At 47.2% G+C, this 14,206-nt stretch overlaps 1 protein-coding gene across 2 annotated transcripts in view; it reads right to left on the reverse strand.

The window, feature by feature from the left end:
* The window catches only part of DYNC1LI1 (dynein cytoplasmic 1 light intermediate chain 1), a 50,973-nt gene that overhangs the window by 22,310 nt on the left and 14,457 nt on the right, over nt 1-14,206 (reverse strand). For both annotated transcript variants that reach the window (XM_044293335.1, XM_044293334.1), the window contains exons 4-6: nt 10,859-11,089; nt 9,462-9,625; nt 2,466-2,559 (exon numbers count right to left, since the gene is read on the reverse strand). In XM_044293335.1, coding sequence (XP_044149270.1) covers nt 2,466-2,559; nt 9,462-9,625; nt 10,859-11,089 — 489 coding nt within the window. The remainder of the gene's footprint in view (nt 1-2,465; nt 2,560-9,461; nt 9,626-10,858; nt 11,090-14,206) is intronic.

The following is a 14,206-nucleotide window of genomic DNA, read 5'->3' on the forward strand; positions in this document are numbered from 1 at the left end:
GTCAATGGGGACGGATCCGTTTTCTACGACACAATCTGGCACAATAGAAAACGGATCCGTCCTCCATTGACTTTCAATGGTGTTCAAGATGGATCCGTTATGGCTATGTTACAGATAATACAAATGACGGATCCGCACCAAAACGAGAGTGTGAAATTAGCCTAAAACAGGCGTACAAAATGGTGAATTGCTTTTTTAGACCTGGCGTGAGCGTGAAAAGTCGCAGATTGCGGTGCAAAGGACCCACTAAGTTCTTATTATTATGTTTTACTATTTTTGCTAAATAAAAGCCTTTTAAAAATAAATAAAATAATTGATTTGTGTTGCCATACTTGGAGACCCATAGCTTCTTTACCCTTCCGTTGAGAGAGCTTGTTTTTTCCCAGGTTGAACCATTGTTTTCATTAATATAATTTTAGGGTACAACAGACATTTAGGGCTGCATTACGCCAACAGATTATCTGGCCAATCATTGGTCAGATGGCCATTTATACACACAGATCTTTTGTTACACACAACTATAGGTCTGATTGGACAGATAATCTGTTGGTGTGATACAGCCCTAGGACTACTGTTCACACACTTCTAAGCTTGCCATAGGTTCAGCTGACAGCTACCTCCCCCGACAACCCCATAAACATGCAGTCCTCCATCTGGAGACGGAGACATGCTGCTGTCAGACACTTCTTACAGGGAATGTTGAAATCCAACAAGTACAGTGGAGGAAATAATTATTTGACCCCTCACTGATTTTGTAAGTTTGTCCAATGACAAAGAAATGAAAAGTCTCAGAACAGTATCATTTCAATGGTAGGTTTATTGTAACAGTGGCAGATAGCACATCAAAAGGAAAATCGAAAAAATAACTTTAAATAAAAGATAGCAACTGATTTGCATTTCATTGAGTGAAATAAGTATTTGAACCCTCTAACAAAAAAAGACTTAATACTTGGTGGAAAAACCCTTGTTTGCAAGCACAGAGGTCAAACGTTTCTTGTAATTGATGACCAAGTTTGCGCACATTTTAGGAGGAATGTTGGTCCACTCCTCTTTGCAGATCATCTCTAAATCCCTAAGGTTTCGAGGCTGTCTCTGTGCAACTCTGAGCTTGAGCTCCCTCCATAGGTTTTCGATTGGATTAAGGTCCGGAGACTGACTAGGCCACTCCATGACCTTAATGTGCTTCTTCTTGAGCCACTCCTTTGTTGCCTTTGCTGTATGTTTTGGGTCATTGTCGTGCTGGAACACCCATCCACGACCCATTTTCAGTTTCCTGGCAGAGGGAAGGAGGTTGTCGCTCAGGATTTCACGATACATGGCTCCGTCCATTTTCCCGTTTATGCGAATAAGTTGTCCTGTGCCCTTAGCAGAAAAACACCCCCAAAGCAAAATGTTTCCACCCCCATGCTTGACGGTGGGGACGGTGTTTTGGGGGTCATAGGCAGCATTTTTCTTCCTCCAAACACAGCGAGTTGAGTTAATGCCAAAGAGCTCTATTTTGGTCTCATCAGACCACAGCACCTTCTCCCAGTCACTCTCTGAATCATTCAGGTGTTCATTGGCAAACTTCAGACGGGCCTGCACATGTGCCTTCCTGAGCAGGGGGACCTTGCGAGCCCTGCAGGATTTTAATCCATTGCGGTGTAATGTGTTTCCAATGGTTTTCTTGGTGACTGTGGTCCCTGCTAATTTGAGGTCATTAACTAACTCCTCCCGTGTAGTTCTAGGATGCTTTTTCACCTTTCTCAGAACCATTGACACCCCACGAGGTGAGATCTTGCGTGGAGCCCCAGAGCGAGGTCGATTGATGGTCATTTTGTGCTCCTTCCATTTTCGAACAATCGCACCAACAGTTGTCACCTTCTCTCCCAGCTTCTTGCTAATGGTTTTGTAGCCCATTCCAGCCTTGTGCAGGTCTACAATTTTGTCTCTGACATCCTTGGACAGCTCTTTGGTCTTTCCCATGTTGGAGAGTTTGGAGTCTGCTTGATTGATTGATTCTGTGGACAGGTGTCTTTTATACAGGTGACTAGTTAAGACAGGTGTCCTTAATGAGGGTGACTAATTGAGTAGAAGTGTCTAACCACTCTGTGGGAGCCAGAACTCTTAATGGTTGGTAGGGGTTCAAATACTTATTTCACTCAATGAAATGCAAATCAGTTGCTATCTTTTATTTAAAGTTATTTTTTCGATTTTCCTTTTGATGTGCTATCTGCCACTGTTACAATAAACCTACCATTGAAATGATACTGTTCTGAGACTTTTCATTTCTTTGTCATTGGACAAACTTACAAAATCAGTGAGGGGTCAAATAATTATTTCCGCCACTGTATGATCCTCCATTCCCTGAATACCTACCACTGGGAGACATTAGGAAAGGCCCATTAGATTGTCGATTTATTTGGCCAACTTTACCTTAATCCATTTTGAGAGCTTTCATTTAAGCGTTCTTCATGAAAGGATACACTGTAAACAAAACTTCCTGATATGTGACTGAATAAAGTCGAAGTGCTCATCTGTGTAGTCATGCTCCTTTTCCAAAATACTAATGGCATCACACTGCAAACAAAGTACATAAGAATAGTAGATGAGAATTACAGAGTTTAGAGCTGAGATAACACCAGGATATGAAGAATAAGGCCTGTATTAGACCTGCAGATAGCCGACCGGATCATCACTAACAAGCATTCAGAATAACACTTGTTAGTGATGATCTGCCAATGTAAAAGTGCCGCTGATTACCCAATGAACGAGCTCGATCATTGGGCAATCACATTTTTTATGCATGCTAAAAAATATAATTATTTGCCTGTGGCAGATTGTGCCGTCTAATCGCGCTCTGCTGATTCTGTATGGGGACGAGCGATGGCATTAGTGGTCTCCTACACTGACGAGCAGGCGATTGTCGGGAAGGAACGCTTCCTTCCCGACAATCGAAATTCTAATCTGCACGTCTAATACAGCCCTAAAAGATTTACAGATGAATTACAATTCAGCAAAACAAAGAAGAGGGGCTTCTATGGGCCATACCAGTGGTGATCCATTTGTAAGTAACTTTCTAATATGTACAGTACAGACCAAAAGTTTGGACACACCTTCTCATTCAAAGAGTTTTCTTTATTTTCATGACTATGAAAATTGTAGACTCACACTGAAGACATCAAAACTATGAATTAACACATGTGGAATTATATACATAACAAAAAAGTGTGAAACAACTGAAACTATGTCATATTCTAGGTTCTTCAAAGTAGCCACCTTTTGCTTTGATTACTGCTTTGCACACTCTTGGCATTCTCTTGATGAGCTTCAAGAGGTAGTCACCTGAAATGGTCTTCCAACAGTCTTGAATTAGTTCCCAGAGATGCTTAGCACTTGTTGGCCCTTTTGCCTACACTCTGCGGTCCAGCTCACCCCAAACCATCTCGATTGGGTTCAGGTCCGGTGACTGTGGAGGCCAGGTCATCTGGCGCAGCACCCCATCACTCTGCTTCATGGTCAAATACCCTTACACAGCCTGAGGTGTGTTTGGGGTCATTGTCCTGTTGAAAAATAAATGATGGTCCAACTAAACGCAAACCGGATGGAATAGCATGCTGCTGGAAGATGCTGTGGTAGCCATGCTGGTTCAGTATGCCTACAATTTTGAATAAATCCCCAACAGTGTCACCAGCAAAGCACCCCCACACCATCACATCTCCTCCTCCATGCTTCACGGTGGGAACCAGGCACGTAGAGTCCATCCGTTCACCTTTTCTGCGTCACACAAAGACACAGGTGGTTGGAACCAAAGATCTCAAATTTGGACTCATCAGACCAAAGCACAGATTTCCACTGGTCTAATGTCCATTCCTTGTGTTCTTTAGCCCAAGCAAGTCTCTTCTGCTTGTTGCCGGTCCTTAGCAGTGGTTTCCTAGCAGATATTCTACCATGAAGGCCTGATTCACACAGTCTCCTCTTAACAATTGTTCTAGAGATGTGTCTGCTGCTAGAACTCTGTGTGGCATTGACCTGGTCTCTAATCTGAGCTGCTGTTAACCTGCGATTTCTGAGGCTGGTGACTCGGATGAACTTATCCTCCGCAGCAGAGGTGACTCTTGGTCTTCCTTTCCTGGGGCGGTCCGCATGTGAGCCAGTTTCTTTGTAGCGCTTGATGGTTTTTGTGACTGCACTTGAGGACACTTTCAAAGTTTTCCCAATTTTTCGGACTGACTGACCTTCATTTCTTAAAGTAATGATGGCCACTCTTTGTTTTTCTTTACTTAGCTGCTTTTTTCTTGCCATAATACAAATTCTAACAGTCTATTCAGTAGGACTATAAGCTGTGTATCCACCTGACTTCTCCACAACGCAACTGATGGTCCCAACCCCATTTATAAGGCAAGAAATCCCACTTATTAACCTGACAGGGCACACCTGTGAAGTGAAAACCATTTCAGGTGACTACCTCTTGAAGCTCATCAAGAGAATGCCAAGAGTGTGCAAAGCAGTAATCAAAGCAAAAGGTGGCTACTTTGAAGAACCTAGAATATGACATGTTTTCAGTTGTTTCACACTTTTTTGTTATGTATATAATTCCACATGTGTTAATTCATAGTTTTGATGCCTTCAGTGTAGGGCTGAAACGATTACTCGATTTAATCGAGTAATTCGACACAAAATAATCCTTGATGCTAATTTTTTGCATCGAGGATTCGTTTGTGTCATGTGACCATGGAGCGGGAGTGAAGCGCTTGCTATTACTCACTGCTCCGTGGTCACCCGCCGGCCTGCAACGCGCTGTACTGGATCCTGACACATCGTCGGGTCATAGTGCACGTAAGCGCGCACTATGAACCGACGCTGTGTGCTGAGTGGCTGGCAGCGGAGGAGGCGGGGCGCGAGTGGCGGTACAGATCAGAACTGCTGGCTGCTGGTTATCGGCGGAAGGCTGGTAAGTGGCTGCATGTGTGGAGGGGCACTGTGTGATTAGTGCTCGCCATGTGTGTCCCAGCACGGAGAACCCCTATGATAACACGTTTACCACCCAGTGGTGGAGCATGGACTTCTAGTTAGAGCTGTGTCACCTGTGCCGGAATGGCCAGAGGATGATAGGGGTAGTAGTGCCCACTGGCCTTGTTTAGAGGGGCTGATGATTGGCAGCATAGGGTGTTAGAGCACCCCCTGTCGTTAGTGGCTGGTTCAGGGTGGTTTGGGTTTTGTTTCCTTTTACTGGGTATATCCCTGCACTGTGACAACACAGAGCGCACCATCCCTGCACTGTGACCACACCGAGCGCACCATCCCTGCACTGTGACCTCACCGAGCGCACCATCCCTGCACTGTGACCACACCGAGCGCACCATCCCTGCACTGTGACCTCACCGAGCGCACCATCCCTGCACTGTGACCTCACCGAGCGCACCATCCCTGCACTGTGACCTCACCGAGCGCACCATCCCTGCACTGTGACCTCACCGAGCGCACCATCCCTGCACTGTGACCTCACCGAGCGCACCATCCCTGCACTGTGACCTCACCGAGCGCACCATCCCTGCACTGTGACCTCACCGAGCGCACCATCCCTGCACTGTGACCTCACCGAGCGCACCATCCCTGCACTGTGACCTCACCGAGCGCACCATCCCTGCACTGTGACCTCACCGAGCGCACCATCCCTGCACTGTGACCTCACCGAGCGCACCATCCCTGCACTGTGACCTCACCGAGCGCACCATCCCTGCACTGTGACCTCACCGAGCGCACCATCCCTGCACTGTGACCTCACCGAGCGCACCATCCCTGCACTGTGACCTCACCGAGCGCACCATCCCTGCACTGTGACCCTGCACTGTGACCTCACCGAGCGCACCATCCCTGCACTGTGACCTCACCGAGCGCACCATCCCTGCACTGTGACCTCACCGAGCGCACCATCCCTGCACTGTGACCTCACCGAGCGCACCATCCCTGCACTGTGACCTCACCGAGCGCACCATCCCTGCACTGTGACCTCACCGAGCGCACCATCCCTGCACTGTGACCTCACCGAGCGCACCATCCCTGCACTGTGACCTCACCGAGCGCACCATCCCTGCACTGTGACCTCACCGAGCGCACCATCCCTGCACTGTGACCTCACCGAGCGCACCATCCCTGCACTGTGACCTCACCGAGCGCACCATCCCTGCACTGTGACCTCACCGAGCGCACCATCCCTGCACTGTGACCTCACCGAGCGCACCATCCCTGCACTGTGACCTCACCGAGCGCACCATCCCTGCACTGTGACCTCACCGAGCGCACCATCCCTGCACTGTGACCTCACCGAGCGCACCATCCCTGCACTGTGACCTCACCGAGCGCACCATCCCTGCACTGTGACCTCACCGAGCGCACCATCCCTGCACTGTGACCTCACCGAGCGCACCATCCCTGCACTGTGACCTCACCGAGCGCACCATCCCTGCACTGTGACCTCACCGAGCGCACCATCCCTGCACTGTGACCTCACCGAGCGCACCATCCCTGCACTGTGACCTCACCGAGCGCACCATCCCTGCACTGTGACCTCACCGAGCGCACCATCCCTGCACTGTGACCTCACCGAGCGCACCATCCCTGCACTGTGACCTCACCGAGCGCACCATCCCTGCACTGTGACCTCACCGAGCACACCATCCCTGCACTGTGACCTCACCGAGCACACCATCCCTGCACTGTGACCTCACCGAGCACACCATCCCTGCACTGTGACCTCACCGAGCACACCATCCCTGCACTGTGACCTCACCGAGCACACCATCCCTGCACTGTGACCTCACCGAGCACACCATCCCTGCACTGTGACCTCACCGAGCACACCATCCCTGCACTGTGACCTCACCGAGCACACCATCCCTGCACTGTGACCTCACCGAGCACACCATCCCTGCACTGTGACCTCACCGAGCACACCATCCCTGCACTGTGACCTCACCGAGCACACCATCCCTGCACTGTGACCTCACCGAGCACACCATCCCTGCACTGTGACCTCACCGAGCACACCATCCCTGCACTGTGACCTCACCGAGCGCACCATCCCTGCACTGTGACCTCACCGAGCACACCATCCCTGCACTGTGACCTCACCGAGCGCACCATCCCTGCACTGTGACCTCACCGAGAACACCATCCCTGCACTGTGACCTCACCGAGCGCACCATCCCTGCACTGTGACCTCACCGAGCGCACCATCCCTGCACTGTGACCTCACCGAGCGCACCATCCCTGCACTGTGACCTCACCGAGCACACCATCCCTGCACTGTGACCTCACCGAACACACTATCCCTGCACTGTGACATCACTGAGCAAATGTTCTAGGTGAGAAATGGCCTAAAATAGCAGCAGCATGTTAAAATATCCACTGTAAACATTGCAATAAAAAAGTACAATACAGTACAACTAAATAACCTCAAAATTATTTCACCACCTCCCTACTTTTATTTCTGCAGAGTATTACAACAAAAAATGTATATAAAAAGAATCTTAGATTTACATACACCAACTACCATGTTATAATTTTGCCATACCAGAGTTATGTCATGCCCATGTCGACTAACTTGAAAATAATTTTTTAAAGGGAACCTGTCACCTGGATTTTGTGTATAGAGCTAAGGACATGGGTTGCTAGATGGCCGCTAGCACATCCGCAATACCCAGTACCCAATATATATATGTAAATGAGGCAAGTAAGAAGCCCAAGGAGCTGTTACTTGCGTTTCCGAAGCCCAGCCACGCCCACTGTGAAGGAGCCCAGCACCGTCCCGCATACTCCGAATCACCTCTTTGCTCCCTGAAGTCCCAAAACTAGAGCGCCGTAACCTCGCGATGCCCGAGCTAGCACATGCGCAGTTCGTTCCCCGAGGCTGATGCAAGCATAGGGAAGGAACACTATGCAGACATTGCACTCGCGCATCACGAGATTACGGCGCACTAACTTTGTGATGTCGGGGAGCAGATTCGGAGGATGCGGGGTGGTGCTGGGCTCCTTCACAGTGGGCGTGGTTGGGCTCCGGAAACGTTCGTAACAGCTCCTTGGGCAAATTTATATATAATAGTTTGTTTTTTTTACACAATAAAAGCACACAGAGCTATGGGGAATGGGTATTGTGGATGTGCTAGCGGCGATCTAGTAGCCCATGTCCTCAGCTCTATACCCAAAATCCAGCTTGTTCCTAGTGCATTACCATGCATGAGCAATTCAATGAGTGATAAAAGAATAGATCTGAATGATAGAATCAAGTTTCTGGCTACTACCACCATTAATAATTTCATAATCATATATAATAATAAAACATAATATAATAATTTACAAATAAATACAGAGAGGTATTTAAAAAAAAAAAAAAAAAAACAACAACAACACATTACACGACAAACAAGCTATAATGACAAGTAGGTAAAGCTATGTTCACATCATGTGTGCAATACATGTTTAGTGTATACGATTGAGCATACAAGCCTAACGTGTCCATTGGGCTACAGGGGGTCCAACAAAGGCCCAAAAAATTTCAGATATAGCACTGTAGACTATTCCATATGAGGGGGAGAAGATTTTGATATTGACTGATAGGTCATCAAAATCTGATCAGTGGGCGTCCAACACCTGGGACCCCCACTGATCAGCTGTTTGAAAAGGCTGTGGTGCTGCTGCCTCTTCCTAGGCCAGCGACTTCAGATTCATCTGGTCAGTCCCATTTAAGTGGATGCGGCTGCAATACCAAGCACAGCCGCTATACACTGTAGGGCGCTGAGCTTGGTATACTGTGAGGAGGCTGCAGCACTCGTAGGAGCACCACATCCTCTTTGTGGAAAATTTACGCAGCTTTGGTTGAAACATGAATCTAATGCAGAGATATAAATTAAAAGATGAGAAGTCTCAGAAATCCCAGATACTCATTAGTTTTGATACACCAAATATTTTATTTAAAAATGCTAAAGTAAGAGGAATGCAAAGAACGGTGAGACAAAATCACACAGGCCCGTCCATTATCTTTTACTCTGTCATAATTATTTACCATGGGACATAGAAAATTGGTGGATTCACACAGCCCGAGTATTGGGCACCACCGTTCCTGCGAATGCTGGTTCACAACCATCTGCCCGTGTGAAGGAGCCGCTGATCACCTGACGAACGAACAAAACGCTTGTTTATCGGGTGAAACTCGTTTGTGTAGGCAAGTCAATTATCGTTTCTGAGCAGTAGATCGTGCTGTCTAAACAGCGATCTACTGCCCAGAAACAGTGCAGCTGTATGAAGACGAGGGATCCCTAGTCCTCATACTGTGAAGGAGATCACCACATGTAAATGCAGCGGTCTCCTTCACTGAACGAGTAGCTGACTTTCCCTTCCTGCCTATCGGCTGTACATTGCAGCATGTAAGCCAGTCGTAGGTGCAAATGCTGAATAAAACAAACGCTATCTGATCAACTGACCTTTGTGCACACAACTACTACAGGAATGCCAAGGTTACGTGTGAGAGTATCTTCTCCTAAGGGCAAAATCACACTTTCCTCCCGATCATCTTGCGTATTCCTTCTTTGAGGAGAAGCAGGGAATTCTTCTCCGGGCTCTACATACTCTTGAAAACTTCTAACAACTGTAAAAAGACAGAGATTAGCAGAAACTATCTGGACTCTGGATGAGATGTTACTGCTGTAGGTTGTGAACTGGGACCCCCACTAATTTCTAGAAAAAAGAAGCCCCATTTTTATTTTTAATTTTTTCAGTTTGAACACGGGAAAATTACAATTTCCCAGGTGTGATGATCTGTATACCATTGAGACACTATTGAGGCAGGCTCTCCGTAGGAAATTATGTGCGGCAGCCTTGGATCATTCAGGAGGACCAAGACTGCCACATACACCACCTGGCTCCCCCCTTCCCGCTATAGGAAAAGCTGGTGCACAGCCGGGAGCCCGCACTCCTGGATTTTGACCTCCCAGATGCCGCGGTTCACATTTGACTATGGCATCTGAGGAGATAAAAGTGTGCGATCAGCGCTATCATTGATCACATACATTAGCCCTGGGTGCCTGCTGTTTAAAACAGGCGAGCGCAGCCGGCACCATTTTTAAATACATGACCGCAGACTTAAATCGAATAGAGGGGGTCGGAACAGGTTTTCCAGGTAAGGGCTTGTTCACATCTGCATTAGAGGCTTCATTCGGGGCCTCCGTTGCAGCCTCCACTAAAAGGAGCAGAACTTTTTTTTCCCCCCACAAAAAAGAGCAGCCACCCCAAACAGAAACGAAAGGGCCCCTATCTTAGTCACTGGGGTGTGCTCCGCTCCGTTTGTTTCTGTTATGTGCTGGCACTTCCGTTACCTCCTATAATGGAGAACAGCAACAGAAAGGATGAGCAGATGTGAAGACAGCCTTATATTTATGTGCAACGGCAAGGATGTGGTTAGAACCACTGCAGCAGGGATGTCCCATATAGCCAACCAATGGCCTCAATGGTCTGGTGCCATCCGCCAATGAGGCCAGTAATTGGGTGCAGCAGTATACAGGACATCACAGCTGCAGCCACAACAATAAGTCAATACATCATTGCTGCAGCCCTTCTGAGGGGCAGCTCTGGATCAGAGGGGGCTGGGAAGGGGAGTTAAAGTTTAGTTTATTATTTTCATCCCGTCCCTGCCATAGCCCCAAACTAAATGCAACTTGGAAATCCTCTATAATGACTTTTTCTTGGCAATATCACTTTAGAGGTTTAAAAGTATGGGATTGGTGGGGACCAGTGCAGCTTAGAACTGCTTTTTTCAACAATTAGGAATCCATATTCTGGAATTATGTCCGAGTGCGGCTGCTGAACAATCAGCGACACTTACTTTTCTCTTCCATCTCTTTCATTTCCTCCGGTGGAATCTTCATCTTGTCCATGTGTTCCCGGATGACACTGGCCCATTTCTGAAGTGAATCCAAGGCCAACCATGGCCGTGACATGTCTACAATCAACATAACTAAAGTGTCCTTAACACTGCTGGCATCCATAGCGAACTTCAACAACCCTTTGTGATATAGATCACCATCTAAGATCCACACATTACATCTGGTCTGATCTAAAATATAAGATACGCAGTAAGTACAATGACATGAGGACGGAAACATCAAGACCAAACTCTCTAAAAACAGAGTAAGGCCTCTTTCACACTACAGTATGTTGCATTCAGTGTTTTGCGTTCCGTTTTTCACGGATCCGTTGTTCCGTTTTTTGCTTCCGTTGTGGTTCCGTTTCCGTTCCGTTGTTCCGTTCCGTTTTTCCGTATGGCAAATACAGTATACAGTAATTTCATATTAAAAATTGGGCTGGGCATAACATTTTCAATTGATGGTTCCGCAAAAAACGGAACGGATACGGAAGACATACGGATGCATTTCCGTATGTGTTCCGTTTTTTTTGCGGCCCCATTGACTTGAATGGAGCCACGGACTGTGATTCTCAGCCAAATATAGGACATGTTCTATCTTTTCAACGGAACGGAAAAACGGAAATACGGAAACGGAATGCATACGGAACACATTCCGTTTTTTTGCGGAACCATTGAAATGAATGGTTCCGTATACGGAACGCAAAAAACGGACCGTATACGGAACGCAAAAAACTGTAGTGTGAAAGAGGCCTAACTGTGACCTTAAAGCGGTTGTCTCATCTCAGGATATAGCTATGATATGCCCCAATTGTCTTATAGGTGCGGGTTCCACTGCTGGGACCCGCGCCTATATCGGGACCCCGCAAACTGGTGGCTGGAGGACTCTGGTCCGGCCACCACCAAGCAGTCTCCCCATAGAAGTGAATGGGAGCTCACCGCGCACGACCTGCACCTATATCAGTTATAATCCCCCATTGTCTGAGATGAGACAACCCCTTACAGGATATTCTTCTTTCAGCATCAATTCCCAGCTTACAGTTAGTGTTCTAAATATATTGGGGAAATCCACCTCGGATTACTGTGCAGGGACTGTACATTACCAGGGAGAACTTTGTATAGACACTGAGCCTGCAGGAAAAGCTGGGAGATTTCAGCTATGGAAGCTACAGATGAATGCACATCTGCCTGCAAACTGGCCAAACACTCAAGACGTCAACTCTGCTCATTTTGACTGACCATGGTTTGAGAATTAGGCTACTTTCACACCAGCGTTTTTTTGCGGATCCGTTATGGATCTGCAAAAACGCTTCCGTTACAATAATACAACTGCATGCATCCGTCATTTACGGATCCGATTGTATTAGGTCTTCTATAGCCATGACGGATCCGTCATGAACACCATTGAAGGTCAATGGGGGTCGGATCAGTTTTCTATTGTGTCAGAGAATACTGATCTGTCCCTATTCACTCACATTGTGTGTCAGGACCGATCCGTCTTGCTCTGCACCACATCGCAGACAGAAAACCGCTGCTTGCAGCGCTATTCTGTCCGCGATGGGGACGCAACCAAACGGAACGGAATGCATTCTGGTGCATTCAATTTCGTTCCCACTGACAATGAATGGGGACAAAATTGAAGCATTTTCTTCCACTATTGAGATCCTATGACTGATCTCTGTAGCAGACTTGTAAACGCTAGTGTGAAAGTAGCCCAAGATGCCAACAACAGTTTTGGATGACCAGCAACAAACTTTTTTCTACCAAAAATGAAAGTAACCCGACAGGTTGGATTTTATTTGGCCATTTTCTGCTGAAACTGACCCTGTATGGCATGTTTATTTTATTTAAACACTATAGTCTGCCATATTGATAGTGGGAACCTTCTTACGATAGACAATTGATGACTGGCCACATTATAGCCGATCATCGTCTTATCTGTATGGACAGCTTAGTACAGGCTGTGACTGAGGAAAAAGACTGTATGTAAAAAAATTACAGCTTCACAGCATCCAAGGCAGTCGGACTGTGCAGACACAACCCACATCACGGGTTGAAACCGGGTTAGAATCACTTGCTAAATGTATGGCATGAGATCCAGGAAGTGCCCACAAAGTAATTACACCAGGAAGCGCAGTGCTAGCCTGGCAGGAATATTTAACATTATCACTGTTAAAAATCACATGAAATGAGCGACTGCTTGCACACTATAGGAAAAAAAGTGCATGCCTCTCTGGTGGCTGGGACAGGCTGGTGCTTTATCCTATAGCCATAGCCGGGATGCTCAACTTGCAGCCCTCCAGCTGTTGCAAAACTACAACTCCCACCATGCCCGGACAGCCTACAGCAGAGCATGATGGGATTTGTAGTTTTACAACAGCTGGAGGGCCGCAGGTTGAGCATCCTTGCCCTCTAGTGTGCAAGCACGACCACCACTGCTGGAATGCAGGGTGGTCGTAACCATGGAAATGACAAGTGTATAATGCGATGGAAAAATGAATCCAGCCACCAAAGGAGGCAATATGGACAATCACAATATAGTATTAAAGGGCTTCTGTCACCCCACTAAAGTCTTTTTTTTTTTGGCTTCTTATAATCCTTATACTGTGATATATTAATATATAATGCTATTACTTATTTTGCTTCAGTAGTTAATAAAAAAAAAAAAAATTAAAAAAAAAAGACTTTTATAATATGTAAATTACCTCTCTACCAGCAAGTAGGGCGGCTACTTGCTGGTAGCAGCCGCATCCTGCTTTCATAAAGACGCCCCCTCCTCGCGCTCGTCCTTTGGCTAGCCCTGTTTGGCCAGCCCTGTCTCAAAATCTGGCGCCTGTGCCTTACCTGTCTTCAGTCGGCGCAGGCACACTGAGAGGAGGACGCTCGCTCGGCCGCTCCATCCTCAGTGTGCCTGCGCCGGGTGTAGATGTGACGTCATCGGCGCAGGCGCATTAAGGATGGAGCGGCCGAGCGAGCGTCCTCCTCTCAGTGTGCCTGCGCCGACTGAAGACAGGTACGGCGCAGGCACCAGATTTTGAACGCAGCGCATTCGCTGGCCCTGTCAATCAACATGAGGAGGGGGCGTCTTTATGAAAAGGAGGATGCGGCTGCTACCAGCAAGTAGCCGCCCTACTTGCTGGTAGACAGGTAATTTACATATTATAAAAGTCCTATTATTTTTTTTTTTAACTACTGAACCAAAATGAGTAATAGCATTATATATTAATATATCGCAGTATAAGGATAAGAAGCCAAAAAAAAAAAAAAAAAAAAAAAGACTTTAGTGGGGTGACAGAAGCCCTTTAAGTG

This window comes from Bufo gargarizans, chromosome 5 (genome assembly GCF_014858855.1).
Source record: "Bufo gargarizans isolate SCDJY-AF-19 chromosome 5, ASM1485885v1, whole genome shotgun sequence".
In the NCBI taxonomy this organism is placed as follows: domain Eukaryota; kingdom Metazoa; phylum Chordata; class Amphibia; order Anura; family Bufonidae; genus Bufo; species Bufo gargarizans.